Consider the following 25873-nt stretch of genomic DNA (forward strand, 5'->3'; position numbering starts at 1 on the left):
AAACAGAGTTTCGAGTAACCTTACTAAAGCTGGTGTGACTAAAAAGTAAAGGCTTCAGATTGGGGGGGGGGGGGGGAATGGGGAAAAACTGAGCATATTCCTTAGTTCAAAGTTTTTTTTTAATATAAAATTCAGAGCATACAATTTTTTTTGTTAAACCAAGCTGAAGACTATAATCTGTGTGGCCAGTTTGGCTGACTGGAGACTACTATTTTGGTTTGTAAACTACATTGTCATCAGGCACATAGTCCTTGCCTCTACACCTCTGGGCCCAGTCTGGCCAAAACTTCTCTTTCATTCTCTCACAGTATGAAACCAAGTTCGGAAGTTTCTCTGAAATAAGAGTGTAGTTAATAACCATGCGCAAATGGCAGAGATCTAGATACGTGGGGGGGGGGGGGGGGGGAGAGAGAGACAGAGGAAGACAGACAGAAAGAGACAGGAGAAAAAGAGCGAGAGACAGACATAGACGGAGAAAGACAAAGAGAGAAGTTATTACAGATTTTTAAAATCTAACAGGAAAGTTTAAAAAATAAGGTGCCTTCTCAAAAATTAAGTTTAAACATTCGTAACTATAATGAAATGTCTATTTCTAGACTTGACTTGTCACATATTAAACACTCACAAATAGATACGTGGCTTACCACAAATCAAACGTTCATGTCTAGATCCTTTCATCTGATGAAGAACCATAGCCAGCATGGCAAAGAAAGAACAATCAGCTTCACAAGGTCTATCTCCAAAGAAAAACTGTTTGCTTCCTGCAGCAGATACATGTGTAGTTTTTTAAAAATTAGCTAACCTAGAGTGGTTTTAATGTCTTGCCTTAACAAATGCATTTAAATCATGAATGTATGAATGTAAAATTACCATAAAAGAAGTTAATTACATTTTTTTGTTTAAAGTCTTACGATATAAGGATTATTCATAATGTAGCTTGGCGGTTTCACCAAACTGGCGCGAATAATGTTGCAGAAATGTACACTAATTAAAAAAGCCAAAACAATACACCGTTATTATTAACGAGATAAATGGTCCGTTGAGGGAGAGATACAACTAGCGTTAGTTTGAAAGTGTTGTCTTTTTCTCTAAATCGAAACCAAAAACAAAATCAGTCTCAACTTTTAAATTTAACCGGAAACGAAAAATGTCACTGAAAACGGATTTTTATCAAGAATAGGCATTTTAATCGAATTTAAGCTTGATCTACAAGTCGTTACTGCACTTTGATATTAAATATAATCATAGTCATACCCCAAAACCTTGCACCTAAAATCAAATCTGACAAAAGTCGCATTTAGCGTTTCTTTCAGGCGACTCTAAGGGGCGGGGACCCCTCCCCCCACCACCCACCTCGAAGCAAGTCCCCTTTAACGAAATACAATTTATATAGAAAATATATACTTTTACCGGTGCGACCCCTCCCAGAAAATTTATTCCACCCCCACCCCCGAAAATTTCAAGTACCCCCCCCCCCCACTCCGGGGAGGAATAGTCTGAAAGAAACACTGGTCGCATTTGTAGATCATATAGACTAAAGTTAGAGCCTACTTCTATGATATAGAACCGCTTCCTATTTTTGGCCGATAAATTGAAATTAAAGCAATGGTCGCTAAAATATGTAACAGTTCTCAGGTGTAGCTACTTTTATGAAAGCCAAAATGAGATGTGTACAGAAATAAAAAGTTGCCCAACCCAAAAACTCAGACAGCGCCGTGATGTCCCTCCTGCCAATATCCCAGATCTCGCTGTCCGTGTGACGTCCTATGCCCTGGCCGTGCAGCTCCTGTTTTATGATTCTGCGCATGCGCCACTTGAATAAAATTATCTGATAACGAGCAAGAGTGTCTTTGAAAACTGTATCCCACCTATTTGAGTTTTTGATGAATACATCATAGCACATGTTCCTGTTAAAGTGACGATAGATTCATGTTAATTTGAAGGCTTTTAAATCTGCTTGTATTTAGTTCAAAATGTCTGCCTGTTTATTTGTTTGCTTTTTGATACTTGATGACAAATCTTGTAACTCAATTTCGACCCACTTCTAATGCACACTCTAATGATACATTCGTCTTCAAAGACAATGCAAGAATATCAGGCAATTTCTTTTAGAGAATGCTAGCTACTGATTAGGTTTCAACTTCATTTAGAACGAATGACTAAAAAGTAAAAAAAAAAACAAATATAAAAACCTTTTTTTTTAAAAAAGCTTTTACATGCAATTAAAACTAATTTGTTTTTCAATGCAATTATTGGGCATCGAAATGTGGTTGAGATTTCATGAGCGAATGCTGTAGTAATGCATAAAAGACAGTGCTAATGTGTGTGTGTGTGTGTGTGCGTGCGTGCATGCGTGCTTGCGTGCGTGCGTTTGTATGTGTGTGTGTGTGTGTGTGTGTGTGTGTGTGTGTGTGTGTGTGTGTGTGTGTGATGGTATGTAATTTGTCGTTAAGCAAAGAAAACTCACCAAAACAAATTCTCTTCTGTAAGTTCCCGAAAGGCTCTCGCTGTTGCCTTTTCTTCTTTAGTTAAATGCGCGTCAAAATCTAGTCCAAGTTCTTGTTTGAGGAATTCGATACAGAACTGAGAGTCTGCGACATCTAATCCATTGTACGTGATCCACGGAGTCTTGCCTTTTGTTGACATTTTTCTCGAGTGATCGTTCTGTGAACAATTTAAAATTGCTTTTTGTCTTTTGTTCCCGATATATATTAGTACGAGCCGACCCGCGGCGTATCATACGCCGCTATTTAGTTGTTTTATTTTCTACTTTTCAGTAATTCATAATTTGTGAATTCGACAGTACCAATGCTGCCACTGAAAATATTTGCTTTAAAACACTATCAGATGGTCGTTAAGGACGATACCCCCCATCCTTTCACCAACCACTACCCCCCTCCACCCACCCACCCCTGAAAGCAAACTCCTCTTAGTTACCTCCCTTAAGTTTAAAATCGGTTCAAACTACATTGTCTGCCCCTAATAGCCGTCACTAAACCCGGCTCTACGATTGTAAACATTTAGCGTGAACCACAGTTCACCAGACCATGTAGAGGTGGGGGTGGTAGGGAGCGCGCTTACAGCTTGGTGTTTTCTATCGTCTCCAAGGAGAGTATTATATATATATAGATTAGTAGCCTATTGTATGACTCTAAAAAAAAATACCAAACCTACAGAAACATTAAAAGGCTTTGAAGAATAGCTTCAATAGAAGTGTTGAGTTTTTTATTTAATATGTGTGTATGCTTTGTAAGAGGAAGTCGTTAGTAAGAGTCAGTGTTTTGCAAGATTGAGCGAACTAGAGAGAAAGAGATAGAGAAGAAAGAGAGGGAGAGAGAGAAAGAGAAAGAGAGAGAGAGAAAGAGAGAGCTAAATCTACCAAAATGCTGCTAGTATGAAAGTGTCAATAGGTTTTGTACACCAAAATTTACCATGTACGGTATTTTAGCCATCCTGAGGAAAGTCTCCAGCTTTAAAACAAAAGGTGATATGGTGGGAGCAAGAGGTCCGCGTCCTAACTGATGAAGACATACAACATTTGGAGGTATCTTCATAGAGGGACTCCTGAGAATAAACACATAATGCTCAATTTTGACATTACACAATCTGACCTCAGTCGCGTAGCTACCGTAAAGCTAGAGTAAGCAAGGTATAGGGGCCCAAGGCAAATAGGGGCCCTTTTTCCTATTTAAATAAAAAACGTTTATATTGGAATTTTAATATTTGTATTCTAAAAATAATTTTTAAAAAGAAAACGGAAATCCAGTTTGTTTTTTACTGTAATCAAAAGTTCCAAAAATGGCCCCCAGACCTTTCTTTCTGGGGAGGCGGGGGGGTTGTACAGGGCCAATCGGTAGTAATAACACTATAGGCATTGTTGAGAGAATTAGCCTATAAATAAAATTGAACATTGACTCTTTTATGATGTTGGCATCCGGCACCCGCAAATGTATACGCATCGCTAAAAACTTTTTACTTACCGCCACAAACCTGCACCCCCTCCCCTCTCAACTCTCTGTCCTCACCGAAATTCCATCCATTCATGATTACAATTGAGCCATTTTCACAACAAGCTACGTTGAAAATGTGTCAATGTTTTTCTAGTTTTAACCTCAATCACAATTTGAAGTTTTTATCTAATTTATCTCTTATCAATATGCCGCTACTTAAAGATTTCTGTTAGTCTCTTTGTCCTTTAAGCATTAATACAAAAATGATCCAATCACCAAGAAACATTGGGAAATCGTTTAGAATAATTCAGACAAACCTCGACTGACCGTGAAATTTCCTACCACAACCCCACACATGAGGAGCAGTGCCACCCCCCCCCCTCGAAGAGAAGTAAGAAAGAAACTCTTACTCCTGTAAAGTTTTCTGCCCTTAAATATTGTTTTTTATTTCGTTTGGAGAGCGGCTCCTTTGCAGTAACGCGGTTCGGTTTGCCACCTAGCGTCTTTCTTAGCACCGGGGTTAATTGGGTGTCCTGTACGAGGGCTCAGGTTTACAGCTTAATTCAACGGTCAAACTGCTCAGGTGCATCAGCCGGCGTCCCGGGCTCAGCCCGTGAGCACTACGGCGTATACACTTGTTTTAATGAGCGCCATGCCCTCGGGATACGGATGGCTACTATAATCATCGGCAGCAGTATATGATTAGGTGCCCCGGGTCTTTCCATTATTATGATGTCATGAAAAAAGCTGTAGATATGCCCTTTGGGTCAGTGACTTGGCCATCTTAAGTATCGAACATACAGAAGCAGCTAGAATGGACTTCAAGGAACATATTAATCATTTCTTCTTATAATAAAGAAAAAAAATCTAAATAAATCATGAGCAACTTTTTAAAATATGTATTTAGTCAGTTACGTCACTAGGTTCGGTATAACCCGGTGCGTTTAGTGAGTGTCACCCCACCCCTTCTAACAATTTTGCATTTCCGATGGAGTGTTACCCCCCCCCCCCCTCCTCTCCTTAATATTTTATTTTTTAATTGAATAAAAAATAGTTTTGACAGTAAATTTAAATATGTACATATATATATATATATATATATATATATATATATATATATATATATATATATATATATATATATATATATATATATATATGCGTAGAACAAGGCTACAAATTTAAGTATATTTATCAAAACCCTACGTGAAACTTGGCAATCGGTCTAGTGTACTGTCGAAAATCCCATCTTACTTAATCCAGTGTTTGAAGAATAGACGAAGCACAAGAAGCAAAAGGCTGGTGAATCCCGTGCTAAGAACGATGCTAGTGGTGTCCATCTGTAATTGCGTACCCTGTGGTGAGTGAGTGCAGTGAGTGGATTCACAAACCGAGACCATCGCCGTTTAAACTTCGGCGGCATTAAAAAAAAAAACACCCAGCTTAAGTAACCTGGTTTAAGTCAAGTGGTGTAGTGAGCGGGCAGTGGCGTAGGCGGGAATCTGTTGTTGGTGAGTGGATGTTGTTTCAAGCCAAGTTTCATGTAAACACACACACACACACACACACACACACACACACACACACATATATATATATATATATATATATATATATATATATATATATATATATATATATATATATATATATATATATATATATATATATATATATATACTGGCTGTGGCAGCCTCTAGAACAATGTATACCATTGTGAAGAGAATCGTCTGTAGTTCTTTATTACGATTATAATATCTGGAATGCATTTGGCTAATAGTGCTTACATCCAACAATACACATTTTTAAATTTATTTTTTAAGTGTATATTTTTAGAATTTTAAGAGGATGCCTGTTTTATTTAATATCTTGTTATCTGTTACATATTGTTTCAAGCGCTCGAGGCTATCAAGTAAAAGTTTCGATTTAAAAACCTGTTTTTACTTTCTGTGTGTGTATTTTTTTTATTAATACAAACGGCATCAATTTTTCACGCATTAAACTTGGCTTTAGAAAATTATTATGGGTTAGAATTGTTCACTCCCCGGCTGGTCCCATCATTTCTATCATATTCCATATAATTCCTGGTCATTTTATAGAATACCAAGTAACAAAAAAAAATTTTACAATACGCTTTCCAAGCCAGAATATTTGGCCATCTTTGTTTCTCTTGGATTTTACTAACTGTACCGTAGCAGACTTCCATGTATTGTGTGTGGGTGAACGGTCACTACAAAACTGTCCCAGGTTGTGTTGTGTAAAAATCGAAGTAGACTGTGCTGCGTACGAGTATCAATCAAGATCTTCTGAAATGTGACAACGGTTCAGCAAATAACTAGCTCAAATGCGAACCAATGCTGCTCAACTTTTTGTATTCCTAATAGAATCCACGTACGAAAAAGTAGTGAATGAAGTGAAAATGGTTAAATGACTACTTAGAAGAAACCACCTTTTATATTTTCTTATTTCAATTCGCGCTGCCAAATGGATGTGATCGACTTTCAATCCCGTCATGACAAGGAATAAAAGTTTATGGTGGTGTACCAAGATTTTCTCCCCACGTTTGAGTTGCAATGCCTCTAAAAATAAAGTCAGCGGAAGAAAAAGTTTACAGCTTGATATACATATTTTTACCTTGTTTGGGGCACAATTTAAATTTTCCCCGGTTGGGGGCGGACTAAATTTATCTGGGGGGTCGGACACTGGTAAAAGAATATATTCTCTATATAAATTCTATTTCATTTAGGCGGGGGGGGGGGGGGCAAGAGACGTGCTTGGGAGGAGAAGGGAATGCCCCCCCCCCCCCCAAAGAGATGCCTGAAAAGAAACAGTTACTAAACTTCTTCTATATAGAATATTAATAACAAGCACGTTAAATTAGGTAAGTTTCTTAAATTGTAACATCAGTCTACATTTTGTAAAAATACCAATTTAGTAGTAAATTTAGTGGTGGTGAGCATGTGTTTGTGAGTGTGTGTGTGGGGGGGGGTGGGAAATTGCACGTCAAACAATTATACAGCGGTGTTGTGGCGTATAGATATTTAGGAAACGTTACACAATGTAGTAGGTGTGTTACAACGAGAGTACTACATTACTCCTGAATGACGAAAGTGCGTTTGTTTTCACCTGATTCATTCAGAAATCGTAAAGTGAGTTCAAAGTTTTGTAAGCCGTGTAAACCCCACTCATGAAACGAGCCTGGTTATGCCACTGCTGTCGATAAATGCCGTAACTTAATGCGAGACAGCTGTCATGTTGGTGTTTTGCGTACCAATTTGTATTTTGTGATCTCTTCTAAACTTTCTCACGTGTTTTTAAAATGCAAAATAAAAAAAAAACGTTTTAATAGCAAGCTTGTATATCTGTGTACACTAAAAAGGAGAAAAAAAAAATGATTTTGTTTAAATATATAATAACTAGCCGTCCCGGCCAGGCCCTGCACTGGCATCTCTGAAAAACGTATCTGTAAAGGACCATAACTTGTGTGTTTAGTAATCAGCATTTACCCGGCATTGCCCACCCTAACCACAACCAACAAAAACACACAAAAAACGCAAACATAACACTAATACAAAACAAACACAAACGAAAACACAAAAACAAACGCAAAGACAAACCCAACCACAAACACAAAGAAAACACTAACGCAAACAAAAAAGCAAACGAAAACAAATCCAAACGTAAACACAAACCCAACCACAACCAAACAAAACCAAAACATACACACAAAAAAACAACGCAAACATAACACAAATACAAACACAAACCCCATAAAGTATTATTATATATTTGTTGTTATCGCCGCGTAACGCGATCTGACGAAATAAATTTTAATTCTGGCTTATTAAAAAGATAGGCCAATCATTTGTCACAATTTAGCTGCTGTTTGTGTTTTTAATGCTAAAAAACACTAATTTTATTGTCATAAGCAATCGTTGATCCGGACTATGTTGTTTTCAGGGAGCGTTGGCTTTATACAATTTCTGTATAGGAGGTGATGACATCTGGTGTTTATACTTATGTGTGCGCGTGCTAGATATTGAAAAAAAAAATTGAAGCTTGTGATGCAAACAATAAAACTGTTTTGTAGTGAAAACCAACAATTAAGCGGTAAACTTGGTGGCCTCAAATAATCGGGGCCCCTAACTGCAGCCCTCTCTACCCCACTCCTTAATCCGCTACTGCTTGCAACTGTAACTATATTTACAGGAACATGTGCCGCAGGAACATCTTGCAACTGGAACTATGTTTACATGAACAGCTTCACGTGAGAACAGCTTCACGTGAGAACAGCTTCACGTGAGAACAGCTTCACGTGAAAACAGCTTCACGTGAAAACAGCTTCACGTGAAAACAGCTTCACGTGAAAACAGCTTCACGTGAAAACAGCTTCACGTGAGAACAGCTTCACGAGAGAACAGCTTCACGAGAGAACAGCTTCACGAGAGAACAGCTTCACGAGAGAACAGCTTCACGAGAGAACAGCTTCACGAGAGAACAGCTTCACGAGAGAACAGCTTCACGTGAGAACAGCTTCACGTGAGAACAGCTTCACGTGAGAACAGCTTCACGTGAGAACAGCTTCACGTGAGAACAGCTTCACGTGAGAACAGCTTCACGTGAGAACAGCTTCACGTGAGAACAGCTTCACGTGAGAACAGCTTCACGTGAGAACAGCTTCACGTGAGAACAACTGTTGCAGGGACAATTTGTTACTGTAACAGTGAATATAAGAACATTGGATAAACGCACAGCTTCATACGGGAAGCTGCTTGTTTTTATTTTACTTTTAGTGTTCTGCAAATACAATTAATATAAATATAGACAAAAGAGCACAAATAGAAATGTTATCTTTAGTGTATCATGCACCCATAAAAATATTAATTATTGATAAAGTAATTTAACTTAAAATCTGTTTTATTAAATTTAGTAGATCAAACTGTTTACATGTATTAATTAAATTTGTTAATGACAAAGACAATGCTACATATATCAAAATTCATGTTGCTTGTTTGGCTAACTCTGGACTGATTCTTTGATCCAAGTGCCCAGGTTGGTTCAACGTGTAAACCAGATTGTCGTCAGGCACATAGTCCCTGCCTCTACACCTCTGGGCCCAATCAGGCCAAAACTTCTCTTTCATTCTCTCACAGTATGACACCAAGTTCGGCAGTTTCTCTGTAATAAGATTGTAGTTAATAACCTTTTGCAAATGTCAGAGATCGAGATATGGAGAGGGAGAGAGAGAGAGAGAGAGGGGAAGACAGACAGGAAGAGATAGAGAAAAAGAGAGGGAAAAAAGAGAGACATGGACAGAGACAGAGAAAGACAGAGAAAAGAGGGAGAGACAGAAAAATAGAAAGAGCAAGAGAAAAAGATTTTTAAAAAAAACGTCAGACCAAAAGAGAGAGAGAGAGAGAGAGAAGACGGACAGGGCAGCCATAGAGAAAGACAAGCAAGCAGGCAGTTATTAGTGGGTTTTTCTGACTTCTGAAGGTATAAAACTGATTTTTTTTCACGATTATAATATTTCTTTATACACGATGAAGGAAAAAAAGCGTTTTTAAAATAGACAAGACTCGTGTGTAAACAATCTAGACAAGACTAGTGTGTTAATCGTGTGTTCCTTGTCTGGATCCTTGATATAAAGACTAGATTTTATCTTACCATAGATCAAACTTTAGTGTATAGAGCCTTGAAAGAAAGACGGCTTTTACCATAGATCAAACTTTCATGTCTAGATCCTTGATATAAAGACTAGTCTTTTATCTTACCATAGATCAAACTTTCGTGTCTAGATCCTTTCATCTGCCAGACAGCCATAGCCAGCATACCGAAGATGGCACAATCAGCTTCACAAGGTGAATCTCCAAAGAAGAACTGTTTGCTTCCTGCAACAAACAGATAAAAAACATTTAAATATTTCATTATACTGTAAAATTTACATATGAGGTAATAACTGCATTCTAGTTTATAAACTATAGCTAAAAGATTTAAACAATAATTCATTACATGTAGCTAGAAACACATGCGAGGTAGAGATTAGAAAAGAAGGGCCTATATACTGTAAACACTAGCCTACACGAATCCAATGTCACCCATACTAGCACTTTTTCGCACATCAATAAAACCACACGGATTCAATAATATGCGGAACTATGTTATTTCCAATACAAAATGCGGGCCAAAAATAATTCGAACAATGATTAATTCGATTGTTCCCGCAACCAATCATCAGATTATGACGTCATCTGACCACAATCCCCCATGTAACGCCACCCTGACAGATTATTCAACTCAAAACAGCGATCTCGGGTCATAGATCACGTGACCCATCATCCCTAATCTTCAGACAACTTATAGGGGGTGGGGGGGTACAAGAATCCAGCGCCGCGTCGTAATAACAGATAGATCATTTTATGAAAGCCAAAATGAGATGTGTACAGAAATAAAAAGTTGCCCAACCCAAAAACTCAGACAGCGCCGTGAGGTCCCTCCTGCCAATATCCCAGATCTCGCTGTCCGTGTGACGTCCTATGCCCTGGCCGCGCAGCTCCTGCTTTATTATTCTGCCCATCAGACGCTTGAATAAAATTGTCTTGTATCGTGGGAAAATGTCTTGGAGTAAAATATCCAGGCTCTGGGGGTTTTTGATGAATGTTTCATAGCACATGGTCCTGTTAGCGCGAGATAGAATAACGTTAGCTTCGGCTTTTCTTATTTAAAGGGGACAGAAAAATCATTTGCCTCTAGACAGTTGTATTATTCATTTTGTTAATTTAGCCTTTACGTCTTGTTTAATATATTTTATTTACATAAAAATATAAGGGTTGTATTTTTTAAACAAAACACTGCAAATGTGGAGAGATATATTTTAAATGCCAGATACATTTATTTCTGCTTTACTAGACAACAGTCGTATGTAAAATACCAAAAAAATACAGCAGTATTCGTTGATTAATGAGTTCACTATCAAAACAACCGTTTGCGTCAGAAGCTTACCAATACAAATTCTCTTCTGTAAGTTCCCGAAATGCCCTCGCCAACGCCTTTTCTTCTTTAGTTAAATGCGCGTCAAAATCTAGTCCACGTTCTTGTTTGAGGAATTCGATACAGAACTGAGAGTCTGCGATGGTTAATTCGTTGTACGTCATCCACGGAGTCTTGCCCTTTGTTGACATTTGTCCTGTGTGGTCGTTCTGTAAATAAATAGATACAGAGTTAGCTATTGTTCCAGCCCCATGAAGGGTGGTATTTAAAACATTTCGTTTAATTCCAGACGAAATTCAGTATAGTTCCTTTTTCGAACCTGACGGCTCATAGGGCAAGTGAAGTAGAGTTTACCTGCCTCTGTGACCTCGGCATATGAAGTGATAGTGTGGTCAGCACTATGCCCAGCCGCCTTTACGTTCAATAACGATAGTTAGGTACCCTTCAGAGCTGGGTGGACTCGAGACGTTCAAACTTGAACGCTGATTCGAACTCGGGATTTCGGATTAGCCGCCTAGCGCTCTACCGCTAGGCCACGCCTTCCCATAGACGTAAATATGTCCCCTGTTTTATCTTCTATTACAATTTTTTAAATTTCTATATACAAATTCAACACCTTCATAGTAAAGATATAAATACAAGCAATTGTTATCGTTACTTTACAGTTACAACTAAAATGTTAGGGTGAGGCTCACATAAGCGTGAGTGGTAAACGAGGGAGCTTGACACAACAAACAGTGAAGCAAGTAGGGCAAATTGCTGAGACTGGCTTAGCACTGCTAACATAACGGTGAAAGAGATTATTTGACGCCAACATTTACCATGTACGGGATCTTAGCCATCCTGAGAAACGTCTCGAGCTTTAAGGGAAAGGGCGATATACTGGGGGCCCAGGGCCCACGTCCAACTTGATACAGACAGACAACATTTGGAGGGGCCCTTTTGACAGGGCATCTGAGGACAAATAAGTGAGTATAGTTATACATGCCACTGTACATGACGATGATATATCAATGACTAAGATTACACAAAGACTTAGCAGTTGTAAAATTATACCATCTGTAAGACATGACTTACTAAGTTATTATTGCACAATCATATTCTAGTTGTAGTTTACAAAAAAACTAAAAAAAAAACAGTTTCGGGCACATCCTCACATATATAAATAATAGATATCTAAAAACAATGTGGGGTTTTGTGCGTCCCGACAACGACCACTCCCTTCAACATTGACCACCCCCGACAACGACCAACCCCGACAACGACCAACCCCGACAACGACAAAACCCCGACAACGACAAAACCCCGACAACGACAAAACCCCGACAACGACAAAACCCCGACAACGACAAAACCCCGACAACGACCAACCCCGACAACGACCAACCCCGACAACGACCAACCCCGACAACGACCAACCCCGACAACGACCAACCCCGACAACGACCAACCCCAACAACGACCGCCCTGAACAACGACCACCCCCGACAACGACCAACCCCGACCGCCCCGAACAACGACCACCCCTCGACAACGACAACCCCCTACAACGACCACCCCCGACAACGACAACCCCGACAATGACAGCCCCAGCCTGTTACTACACAAACGATTTATTACACTTCTCAAAAGAAAGACAATCACAATCTACTCAGTCACACACTGCAATATGCCCGGCATGTAAATCGATATCACGTGCAATTAATATTGGTCACGTGGTTCAACTACAGATAAGGGAGACAACACCGTGCCCAGACAAACTAATCTTAAAACAACGATCGCTTGCTTTGTTCTATGGGGTCGTCCATAAATGACGTCACACTCGTAGGGGGGTCGGTAACTATGTGATGTAACGGTGTTTGATGAGGGGGATGTGGGGGGGTCAGATTGTGTGACGTCACTTTTTTGCATTATAAAAAAAGCAATGTTAGAAAAGGAGTTTTAGCCGTTATTTCGGGTTAAAGGAAACGATTTTAATAAATTGTAACGGGAATTGATCAAAATACTCTATGTTGACAGATTTCTGACAAGGTTTTGGAAAAATATCGATGTTTTAAGAAACATTCAACAGCAATGTTGAGGTGTGACGTTATTTTAGGCGGGGGTCTGGCTTTTTGTGACGACGTGTGACGGAGGGGAGGAGGGTAATGTAAAAATCGTCGAAAAAGCGTGACGTCTTTATGGATAACCCCTTATTACTCAACACATGACCTAGACCAGGGGTCTCCAAACTTTTCAGTTCAAGGGCCGCATTAACCATCAAATTTCAGTTCGGGGGCCAGTTTCTTCCAGGCATGTCGTGATTTTTCTGAGTAAAGTTCCTCAGCCATCAACAACAAACGTTTATTTCCGTGGACAAAGAGATCTCCGCGGGCCGGATGATACGACCTCGTGGGCCGCATTCGGCCCGCGGGCCGTAGTTTGGAGACCCCTGACCTAGACCATCAGTGACAGTAACTTGCAATCGTAAAGAGAATGTCTTTTAAAATAAGACACCTTTTTTGATAACCATTTGTGGAGGTTGGTGGTGGGGGGGGGGGATTTGAGCGTAAATCTCTCGCCCCAGCATAGATACAGTTAGAAGGTTGAAACCTATCGTAAGTGACAAGTTTATGACGTTGTGTGTTTGTGTGTTGTGTGTATGGTCTGATAAGAGTCACAACAAGGTATCCACAAGGTCGTGAAAACATGGTGACGTTTTGATACAAACGAACGTAAAGTTTGAAAAGGATTATTGGATAATTATAATCTTCGGAAATTAATTCAAACTTACTGGATTATGTAGCCACCATACTTAATATAAAAAGGTAGGTAATTCTAGTTTTCAAGTTAATACATTGAAAAGGGAAATGAAAATTATTCTCCCCTGATTTATTAGCCTTTATTTTAATCTTAACTCCCCTTATCCCAAACTGTTGTAAATGTTCAACCATTACATGACACACCATGTACACTTTCAACGATAGAGCGCTAAATAGTAAATACACGTCTGTGTTAAAGATAAAAATATCGTACGATGTCGGGAAATATTTATCGATGACATCATATATAATTAATAACTTGTTGTGTCTACAGCTTTTCTAATGCAGTGTTTCTTTCATACATTTTCTATATAAATTATATTTCGTTCGGGTAGCCTCCCGAAGAGATGCCTGAAAGAAACTGTTTCTAATGTCGTATGCTGTACAGCAATACATAGTCATATGTTCCATATAGTGTCGAATGTTCCAAAGTAATATTTAGTGTTGTAGGTTATAAAGTTAAGTAATATATAGTGTCGTATGTTGCACAGTAGTACATAGTGTTGTAAGTTGCACAGAAATGTATAATATTGTAAGTTGCACAGAAATATATAGATCTAGTGTCGAATACATACTGTCGGATGTTGCAAAATAATAGTCGATATAGTGTCAGATGTTGTATATAAAGTAATAAAGTGTAGTAGGTTGTTCAGTAATATATATGGTTGTATACTGTTTGCAATAATACATAGTCTGGTATGTTGTATAAAATGGATAACGAGTTGTATTCTTACGATCCTTCCATCAGAGTGAGCACCCATTTTTCTGTCTATTCTATTTGCATACTTGTCTGTCCCTCTATGACTCACCACTACGACAACGGCTTGGTGACTGGGGTGGGTGGCAGAAAATTTAAATAACTTCTCCCCGGGGACGGGGCACAAGACAGACTTGTCCCCAGATGACTGATGTTTACATAATCAAATAGACCAAAGAGGACTCTCTAGAAATCTTGTAGTCAAGAACATCAACGTTTATTGTATTCAACTATTCATGTTTGAGTCACACATGCACAATACTTGCATAACGTTTGTTCTATTGCTGTGAGGATATGGGGAAGCTACTGCTGGTCTGTTACGAGGTCAGGTCACACAAGTTTGGTGACCTTTTTACCTAGAAAGCTGGGTCATTAGAGAAAACCAGTAAGCAACTGGTAATAGTGTGAGTTCAAAGGTCAAGTGTTGTTATATATAAGAGAGTGACTGACAACAGAACTGGATGAAGTTTGTAAGAGAGAAAGTCATGTCATATGTAGAATTCTCTTTATTACGCATATTAACTTAAGTTACAGATGAATCATAGGATTCAAATAACATTAAAAAATATCACAGCTTAGCACCCGATGTCCGATAGCACCCCATTGTGCAACATGTGCGATAGCAACTAATGTATGTATGATACGAGTAATACACACACAAAAGAGCTAGTAACTAGCCTCTGCGATATTGTTCATTTCGATTTTTTTTTCAATCATTTATTTTTATCGATCTAATTTTGATTGTAAGTATTAAAAAAAAACTATCCCCAAGTTGTCTATTATAATTGTGAAAGCTGAAACATATTTAACACCATATTCACATAATATTTCAATCATTATAGACCTACATAGCTTATCCGCAACATGCATTAAGAAACATGCTTTATAAAAGAAATTGAAACCTTACGTGGTCCATTGTTTGAAGATCAGATAAAGCAGGAGAAGTAGAATGGACGTGAATCCTATGCTAAGACCAAGGCTAGTATTGTCCATCTTTCCTTGTGTATTCTGTGCTGTGCTATGGTTAAACAGTGGGTAGTAAAACTCAGACCTTCAACTTCTAAACATTCGGTGACCTCAAAAAAAAAACTACCCAGCCAAAGTTAACCTAGTTTGCTTAAAGTATAATTGTGAGCAGGGGTGCAGGTGGTTGTCCCTGTCTCACGGACAATAAATGCGACCCCCCCCCCCTCCCCGAATCTACCAACCATCCTCTCCCCCTAGAGTTGTAGTCACCAACTAGTGTGTGACGGCCCTTGAAAAAAAAATTTGCTTGTTGTGCAGTCTGAGTGAAGTTTACAATAATTGGCGGTGGGCTATTTTTATCACCCAGGGACGATCACTCTTTCTCACCGTATTCACGGGTTACTCCGCCTGCATGAATAGCCACAGGCAACAATAAAATGTCCTCTTCTTTCCCTTACCCCCACCCCCCCACCCCACCCCCCCCCCCACCCCCACACACAGTTAGGGTACTCAAGTCGCAGACGTACCTAGCCAGGAATAAAATTTTCTTGGTCAAATGAGAAGTCGGCGTAAAGGGGTGGGTGGGGAGTGGGAGAAGGGGGTGCAACATTCTATCTATCTCTATACTACTAAAACTCAAGTTTGTTTACATGTTTGAATATTTATTTGTTTGTCTGATTGACTACTGTAGAGGATCCACGCTATATGGAAAACTATAAAATAGTATGTAGGTAGAGAACAATTTTTGTTTTCAGACGTTTTAAAGACGTTAAATAATTTATTGATTTATTCATAGGTAGATTAACCACATTAATTTTAAAATTTTAAAACATTGACTTTATGTGGAAATAGTGACGTCACATGATGTGTTTACTTTTTAGTACAATAAATGGCGAATTCAATCCAAGATTTAGTTGCCGATTTAGATGTTTCAGATTCGAGTAGATTGTTACGCCGCTTAGAAGTAAAATATATAAGTTATTAACGTCTCTCGAGTACGAGCTTAGATAGCTTAGAGGTTAGCACATTAGGTTACCATGCGGGTGGCATGGGTTCTAGACATGCCAGAGTTTGTTTTTTTGTTTTTATTTATTTTATTTTTTTTTAGTTGTGAATGATAATGTTGCCTTTGCCTATTGGAACTTAACGGGATACAGGGCAGGTGAAGTAGAGTTCACCTGTTTCTTTGTCCTCAGTATATAACGTGGATAGTGTCGTCAGAGCCATGCTCGGCCGGAATCTTTTTTTTAAAGATAAAACATGTTGTCTGAGACTTGGCGGAACACTGGGCAGGTGACGTAGTGTTGGGTAGGTGTAAAGTTCACCTGTGACGACAGCATATGAAGAGATAGTATGCTCAGACCCACGCTCAGCCAAAATCTGTGTTTTCACACACAAAAATATGTCTGAGTTGGGAGGACACTGGGCAGGTGAAGTAGAGTTGACCTGATTTTGTGACCTCAGCATATGAAAAGATTATGTTGTCAGACGAAGTCAGTGTTTTTAAAAGACTAAAACGTCTGAGATGTGACGCCTTTTTGAATGTGAGGATTAGTGACAGATGTGATGTCATTTATGGATGACCCCGGAAACCCACAGTTATCTAACTAGATAAAGGTTAGTCTAGTCTAGAGTGACTATATGTACATTGCAGAAGATTTTAAATATATTTCCCTGAAATATTATAAAATTAAAGTATATTAGATTATATTTTTGTATTGCGAATTTTTCTGTGTTCCGAATGCGCATTTTTCTGAAAACCCGAAACAATACCCTGTCGCACTAGAGTGTATATGTAACTGTTGCACTTACAGATCCTTATTCCGGAAAACCGCGACAATTACAGCTACACTCAAGGTGCAACATGATACTGCTTTGGACAAGTTGCGGCAGATAACAGCTTGCGTTCACTCAAGGTAGAAACATGTATATTGATGAAAGAATGTAATTTCACATACTTTTGTATTAAATTTAGTAGATCAAACTATTAACATGTATTAATTAAATTTGTTAATGATAATGGCAATCTTCCTTATATAAAGATAGGCATTCATGAAACTTGTTTAGCTAACTCTGGACTGATTCTTTCATCCAAGTGTTCAGGTTGGTTCAAAGTGTAAACCAAATCGTCATCACGCACATAGTCCCTGCCTCTACACCTCTGGGCCCAGTCTGGCCAGAACTTCTCTTTCATTCTCTCACAGTATGACACCAAGTTCGGCAGTTTCTCTAAAATGGGATTTTAGTTAGTAACCATTAGCAAATGGCAGAGATCGAGATATGGAGAGGGAGAGAGAGAGAGAGGAAGACAGACAGGAAGAGACAGAGAAAAGAGAGGGAAAAAGAGAGACATGGACAGAGACAGACAAAGAGAGAAAAGAGGGAGAGATAGAAAAATAGACAAAGCAAGAGAGAAAGATTTTAAAAAAAAAACGACAGACCAAAAGAGAGAGAGAAGACAGAACGGCGCCGCCATATCAATAGACAAGCAAGCAGGCAGTTATTAATGGGTTTCTCTGACTTCTGAAGGTGTAAAACACATTTTTTTTTCACAATTACAATATTTCTCTATACTCCATACGTTTTTAAAATAGACAAGACTCATGTGTAAACAACCAAGACACGTCTAGTGTGTTGAAAGGGGGTAGGCGCCGGTAAAAAAAAACTTCTTTAATAATCTTTAGAAAATAATTATTTCTTTACAGCTTTTTTAAGGTACATCCGCATATGCGTTTCCATTAAAAAAAATGTGGAAAAATCGTCATAACTATGACAACGGTGGCCATCTTGAAAAATAAACCCTTATAGGTTTTCCACCATTCATAAACTATTATATTTTAAGCCCAATAAACAATGAATTCATAATCTTCTACTATATTTTGGGGTATTCAGCTAAAAATTTTAAGTGCATATCTTCAAAATAATTTGTTATGGATTTTCAAATTGTGGGTCCGTTAAAAACACTAGTGTTAATGCCCCAAAATTCCCCAAAATTCAGCAAAATTAAGTGTTCATTGTCCAGATACTTGATATAAAAACTCGACTTTTATCTTACCATAGATCAAACTTTAGTGTCTAGATCCTTGATATATAGACTAGACTTTTATCTTACCATAGATCAAACTTTAGTGTCTAGATCCTTGATATATAGACTAGACTTCTATCTTACCATAGATCAAACTTTCGTGTCTAGAGCCCTTCATCTGCCAGACAGCCATAGCCAGCATACCGAAGATGGCACAATCAGCTTCACAAGGTGAATCTCCAAAGAAGAACTGTTTGCTTCCTGCAACAAACAGATATAAAACGTTTAAATAATTCATTTTTACTTTCTCGTTTATACGAAGTATAGAGAAAGTATTGTAATCGTGCAAAAAAAAATCGAGATTTTTACAAATCTCGACGTTTTACACCTCACTGATACGGAAAAACATTATTTTGCAATCTTGTCCGTATGTCTGTGTGTCTGTCTGTCTGTCTGTCCGTGTGTAAACACGATTACTTGAGTACCGTTACAGCTAGTTTGATGACATTTCATATATAAGTATTTTATCAAAATCGTAGATCCGTATCAACTTTTGAGCGATTTCCGATAACCGGAAGTGGTACTTTTCCTACTTTGAATTTTTCAAAAGCCTATAACTTGAGTACTATTTCACATAGATAAATGAAATTTCACATGTAAGTAAAAGATATAATTCTCTACCTTCTGTTAAATTTTGAGTAATTTCCGTTGTCCGGAAGTAATAATTTCCGATTTCTCAAAAACTAATGTAAATTTTAAAAGTACTAATAATATTGCGCACTATTATGCCCTTTTTATTTGGCGTTCACTTGGTGTGCAATTAATTTGTCTACGAGATTTTATTCTATTTTTAAAACTTTAGGTATTTAAAATGGATTAAAAATCATGTCTATAGCCCGAGTTCCCATCCCCTGTTATTTTATATAACAATATTCGAGAAAGTTTCGGGGAGATCACTCCCGGTTTATTAAAATAAAATGTTCATTTGAACTGATAAATGCATACTAAGTTTATAAACTATAGCTAAAAGATTTAACCAATAATCCATTACATATAGCTAGAAACACATGCGAGGAAGAGATTAGACAAGTATAAACTGTAATCACTAGCCTACACATAGCAAATGTCACCCATAGTCACCCATACTAGCCCTGTTTCGCACATCAATAAAACCACACACATTAAATGAATTGCGGAACTATGTTATTTCCAATACAAAATGCAGGCCAAAATCATTCAAACGATGATTAATTCGATTATTCCCGCAACTAATCATCAGATTATGACGTCATCTGACCATAATCCCCCATGTAACGCCACCCTGACAGATTATTCAACTCAAAACAGCGATCGCGGGTCATAGATCACGTGACCAATCATCCCTAATCTCCAGGCAACCCGTGGGGGGTACAAGAATCCAGCGCCGCGTCGTAATAACAAATAGATCATTTTATGAAAGCCAAAATGAGATGTGTACAGAAATAAAAAGTTGTCCAACCCAAAAACTCAGACAGCGCCGTGAGGTCCCTCCTGCCAATATCCCAGATCTCGCTGTCCGTGTGACGTCCTATGCCCTGACCGCGAAGCTCCCGTTTTATTCTACCCATCAGACGCTTGAATGCACGTGTCATGTATCGTGGGAAGTTGTCTCGGAGTAGAATATCCATTCTCTGGGGGTTTTTGATGAATGTTTCATAGCACATGGTCCTGTTAGCGCGAGATAGAATAACGTTAGCTTCGGATTTTCTTATTTACGGAGTACAGAAAAATCATTGGCCACTAGACATTTGTATTATTCATTTTGTTAACTTAGCCTGTACGTCTTGTTCAATATTTTCTATTTACTTAAAGACCATAAAGGGTGTTTTTTTTTTAAAACAAAACCCTGCAAATGTGTAGAGATAGATTTTGAATGCCAGATAAAATTACTTCTGCTAAACTAGACAACGGTCTTATGTAAAATGCTAAAACTAATTCCGTAGTATTCGTTGACTAATGAGTTCATTATCAAAACAAACGTTTACGACAGAAGATTACCAATACAAATTTTCTTCTGTAAGTTCCCGAAATGCCCTCGCCACTGCCTTTTCTTCTTTAGTTAAATGCGCGTCAAAATCTAGTCCACGTTCTTGTTTGAGGAATTCGATACAGAACTGAGAGTCTGCGATGGTTAATTCGTTGTACGTCATCCACGGAGTCTTGCCCTTTGTTGACATTTGTCCTGTGTGGTCGTTCTGTAAATAAATAGACACCGTGTTAGCGATTGTTCCAGCCCCGTGACGCTTGTTATTTACAACATTTCGTTTAATTCCAGACGTAATTTAGGGAAGTTCTGAATTGAACCTGAAGGTCCATAGGGCAAGTGAAGTAGAGCTCAACTGTTTCTATGACTTTGGCATAAGAAGTGTGGTCAGGACTATGCCCAGCCGCTTTCACTTCCCTGGCATGAGTTAGGGACCCATCAGAGCTGAACTCAAGTGGGGAAATACTGACCTGAACCCAGATTCGAACTTGAGACTTTCAGATAAGCAGTCTAGCGCTCTACTGCTAGGCCACGCCGTCACATAGACGTAATATGTGGCTTATTTAATCTTCTATTAAAATTAAAATAAAAAATAGCTATATACAAATGCAACACATTCCTAGTAAAGATATCAATGCATGAAATGGATATTAACGGTTAACTTGACGGTTATTACTAAAATGGTAGGGCGAGGGTTTCATAAGCATTAATGCCAGACTAAGTGGTAAACGAGGGAGCTTGAGACGACAACAAAGGGTGTTGGATAGGCAGGGCTATATGCTACAGGACCACAACTACAGAGCTACAGGCTCGGGCTTAGTGCTCCTAACATGAAGGTGACAGAGATAATTTGACGCCAACATTTACCATGTACGGGATCTTAGCCATCCTGAGGAAAGTCTCCAGTTTTAAAGGAAAGGGCGACATACTGGGGGCCCAGGGCCCACGTCCAACCTGATACAGACAGACGACATTAGGAGGGGCCCTTTTGACAGGGCATCTGAGGACAAATAAGTGAGTATCGTTATACATGTCAATGTACACGATGATGAAATATTTATGACTGAGATTGCACAAAGACGTAGCAGTTGTAAAACGACACCACCTGCAAGACTTGACTTACAAAGTTATTATTACACAATCATATTCTGGTTGTTTAGGTAAGTTGTTTTAAGACTCCCCCCAAACCCCCCAACATCGACCACCCCGACAACAACCACACCCGACAACGACCACACCCGAAAACGACCACCCCCGACAACGACAACCCGTGACAACGACAACCCCAAACAATGACAGCCCCAAACAATGACAGTCCCAAACAATGACAGCCCCAAACAATGACAGTCCCAAACAATGACAACCCAAAATAATGACAACCCCAAACAATGACAACCCCAAACAATGACAGCCCCAAACAATGACAGCCCCAAACAATGACAACCCCAAACAATGACAGCCCCAAACAATGACAACCCCAAACAATGACAGCCCCAAACAATGACAGCCCCAAACAATGACAGCCCCAAACAATGACAACCCCAAACAATGACAGCCTTAAACAATGACAGCCCCAAACAACAACAGTCCCAAACAATGACATCCCCAAACAATGACAGTCCCAAACAATGACAGTCCCAAACAATGACAACCCCAACAATGACAGCCCCAAACAATGACAGTCCCAAACAATGACAACCCCAAACAATGACAGTCCCAAACAATGACAGCCCCAAACAATGACAGTCACAAACAATGACAGCCCCAAACAATGACAGTCACCAACAATGACAGCCCCAAACAATGACAGTCCCAAACAATGACAACCCCAAACAATGACAACCCCAAACAATGACAACCCCAAACAATGACAACCCCAAACAATGACAGCCCCAAACAATGACAACCCCAAACAATGACAGTCACCAACAATGACAGCTCCAAACAATGACAGCCCCAAACAATGACAGTCACCAACAATGACAGCCCCAAACAATGACAGTCCCAAACAATGACAGCCCCAAACAATGACAACCCCAAACAATGACAGCCCCAAACAATGACAGTCCCAAACTATGACAGCCCCAAACAATGACAACCCCAAACAATGACAGCCCCAAACAATGACAGCCCCAAACAATGACAGCCCAAAAAAATGACAACCCCAAACAATGACAACCCCTAACAATGACAGCCTTAAACAATGACAGCCCCAAACAACAACAGTCCCAAACAATGACATCCCCAAACAATGACAGTCCCAAACAATGACAGCCCCAAACAATGACAGTCACCAACAATGACAGCCCCAAACAATGACAGCCCCTATCAATGACAGTCCCAAATAATGACAGCCCCAAACAATGATAGTCACCAACAATGACAGCCCCAAACAATGACAGCCCCAAACAATGACAACCCCAAACAATGACAGCCCCAAACAATGACAACCCCAAACAATGACAGCCCCAAACAATGACAGCTCCAAACAATGACAACCCCAAACAATGACAGCCCCAAACAATGACAGCCCCAAACAATGACAGCCCCAAACAATGACAACCCCAAACAATGACAGCCCCAAACAATGACAGCCCCAAACAATGACAGCCCCAAAAAATGACAACCCCAAACAATGACAACCCCAAACAATGACAGCCTTAAACAATGACAGCCCCAAACAACAACAGTCCCAAACAATGACATCCCCAAACAATGACAGTCCCAAACAATGACAGCCCTAAACAATGACAACCCCAAACAATGACAGCCTTAAACAATGACAGCCCCAAACAATGACAGTCACCAACAATGACAGCCCCAAACAATGACAGCCCCAAACAATGACAGTCACCAACAATGACAGCCCCAAACAATGACAGCCCCAAACAATGACAGTCACCAACAATGACAGCCCCAAACAATGACAGTCCCAAACAATGACAACCCCAAACAATGACAGTCCCAAACAATGACAGCCCCAAACAATGACAGTCCCAAACAATGACAGCCCCAAACAATGACAGTCACCAACAATGACAGCCCCAAACAATGACAGTCCCAAACAATGACAACCCCAAACAATGACAGTCCCAAACAATGACAGTCCCAAACAATGACAGTCACAGACAATGACAGCCCCAAACAATGACAGCCCCAAACAATGACAGCCCCAAACAATGACAGTCACCAACAATGACAGCCCCAAACAATGACAGTCCCAAACAATGACAGTCCCAAACAATGACAGTCCCAAACAATGACAGCCTTAAACAATGACAGCCCCAAACAATGACAGCCCCAAACAATGACAGTCACCAACAATGACAGCCCCAAACAATGACAGTCCCAAACAATGACAAACCCAAACAATGACAGTCCCAAACAATGACAGCCCCAAACAATGACAGTCACAGACAATGACAGCCCCAAACAATGACAGCCCCAAACAATGACAGTCCCAAACAATGACAGCCCCAAACAATGACAGTCCCAAACAATGACAGCCCCAAACAATGACAGTCCCAAACAATGACAGTCCCAAACAATGACAGCCCCAAACAATGACAGTCCCAAACAATGACAGCCCCAAACAATGACAGTCACCAACAATGACAGCCCCAAACAATGACAGTCACAAACAATGACAACCCCAAACAATGACAACCCCAAACAATGACAACCCCAAGAATTAGATCTTTTACTTACATGTTAAATTTCATATATCTATCTGAAATAGTACTCAAGTTAAAGGCTTTTGAAAAATTCAAAATAGAAAAAGTACCACTTCCGGTTGCTGGAAATCGCCCAAAAGTTTATCAGGATCTACGATTTTGATAAAATACTGATATATGAAATTTCATCAACCTAGAAATTGAAACCTTACCCTGTCCATAGTTTGAAGATCAGATGAAGCAGGAGAAGTAGAATGGACGTGAATCCTATGCTAAGACCAATACTTGTATCGTCCATCTTTCCTTGTGTATCCTGTGCTGTGCTATGGTTAAACAGTGGGTAGTAAAACTCAGTCCCTCAACTCCTAAACATTCGGTGACCTCAAAGATTGTTACGCCGCTTAGAAGTAAAATATATAAGTTATTAACGTCTCTAGAATACGAGCCTAGATAGCTAAGAGGTTAGCACATTAGGTTACCATGCGGGTGGCATGGATTCTAGACATGCCAGTGTTGTTGTTTTTTTTTTTTATTTGTTTTTTTTTTTTATTATTTTTTTTTTTTAGTTATGAATGATAATGTTGCCTTTGCCTATTGGAACTTAGCGGGATACATGGCAGGTGCAGTAGAGTTCCCCTGTTTCTTTGCCCTCAGTATATAACGTGGATAGTGTCGTCAGAGCCATGCTCGGCCGGAATCTTTTTTTTTTAAAGATAAAACATGTTGTCTGAGACTTGGCGGAACACTGGGCAGGTGACGTAGTTTTGGGTAGGTGTAAAGTTCACCTGTGACGACAGCATAAGAAGAGATTGTGTGGTCAGACCCACGCTCAGCCAAAATCTGTGTTTTCACAGACAAAAACATGTCTGGGTTGGTAGGACACTGGGCAGGTGAAGTAGAGTTGACCTGTTTTTGTGACCTCAGCATTTGAAAAGATTATGTTGTCAGACGAAGTCAGTGTTTTTAAAAGACTAAAACGTCTGAGATGTGACGCCTTTTTAAATGTGCTGTCTGGTTATTTTGTGAGGATTAGTGACAGACGTGATGTCATTTATGGATGGCCCCCGAAACCCACAGTTATCTAACTAGATAACGGGTAGTCTAGTTTATAATATAAGCTTCATTTTTGTTACCTTCAAAGTAAAAGAATTGATAAGTAAATATTATAAAAAGTTGTGGTTGGTCATTGATTTGTGTTTTCTTAGATGAGCATTCAAGCCAAAGGCATATAACTGACAGTCAAATCCGTTTTAACATTTACTTTAATTTTTAATACATAATTGTTTATTTACAAAAAGGAATGCAAGTTAAGAATAAGCCAACAATGCTGCCTTAATGTGTTTATGAGGCAAGGATGCAGAGTTTAGATACGAACCTACAGTTTTAAATAAGCCACTCATGTTAAAATTGTGTTGAATTTTAAATTATCATGCTTGCCTGGCGACAATTTAGGGACATATCGAACTCTACATTCGTTCATCCAACTTTTCAAACTAGTCTACAATGTAGGCACATAACGAACTCTAGATTCATTCATCCCATTTTTTAATTCTGAAATACTTCTCTAAGTCTACTTCGATAAGTCCAGCTGTAGATATATTCCTTATTCAAAAGTACCGAAAGGAAGTAGATTCTAGATCTAGATCGAGTCCATTGGAAATTTTTATACATGCAGAATGCTAAATTA

General features: G+C 39.2%; 2 protein-coding genes across 2 annotated transcripts in view; one reads left to right on the forward strand and one right to left on the reverse strand.

Annotated features, from left to right (window-relative positions):
• Positions 1-208: 208 nt before the first annotated feature.
• Positions 209-25826, reverse strand: LOC131935925 (uncharacterized). Its single transcript, XM_059292668.1, has 19 exons — positions 25747-25826; positions 24399-24586; positions 21380-21512; positions 20527-20723; positions 19988-20196; positions 18634-18750; positions 17524-17693; positions 15707-15783; positions 15406-15549; positions 11762-11894; positions 10953-11149; positions 10416-10627; positions 9725-9841; positions 8954-9128; positions 3432-3564; positions 2468-2664; positions 1696-1868; positions 645-761; positions 209-378 (listed from the first exon to the last, which is right to left on the reverse strand). The coding sequence occupies exons 2-19, from the start codon at positions 24482-24484 to the stop codon at positions 209-211; spliced, it is 2757 nt and encodes a 918-aa protein (XP_059148651.1). The 5' UTR covers positions 24485-24586; positions 25747-25826.
• LOC131935965 (dematin) overlaps positions 13633-25873 on the forward strand; it is a 43765-nt gene continuing 31524 nt past the window's right edge. The window contains exon 1 of the mRNA XM_059292732.1: positions 13633-13747. The gene's annotated coding sequence lies outside the window, so the exon portion shown is untranslated. The remainder of the gene's footprint in view (positions 13748-25873) is intronic.

Source organism: Physella acuta, unplaced genomic scaffold, assembly GCF_028476545.2.
Source record: "Physella acuta isolate Inbredline_101_S28 unplaced genomic scaffold, ASM2847654v3 ptg000164l, whole genome shotgun sequence".
Classification (NCBI taxonomy): domain Eukaryota; kingdom Metazoa; phylum Mollusca; class Gastropoda; family Physidae; genus Physella; species Physella acuta.

Bases quoted from the DNA above. Each gene is read 5' to 3' on its own strand.
- LOC131935925 (XM_059292668.1), bottom strand. From the start codon at position 24,484: ATGGACGATACAAGTATTGGTCTTAGCATAGGATTCACGTCCATTCTA. The intron at 15,784-17,523 runs GTTTCATGAATG...AACTTCACTCAG, and splicing joins GTCCAGAGTTAGCTAAACAA to ACTGCACAACAAGCAAATTT. The intron at 379-644 runs GTAAGCCACGTA...CCACGTATCTAG, and splicing joins ACATGAACGTTTGATTTGTG to ATCTCTGCCATTTGCGCATG.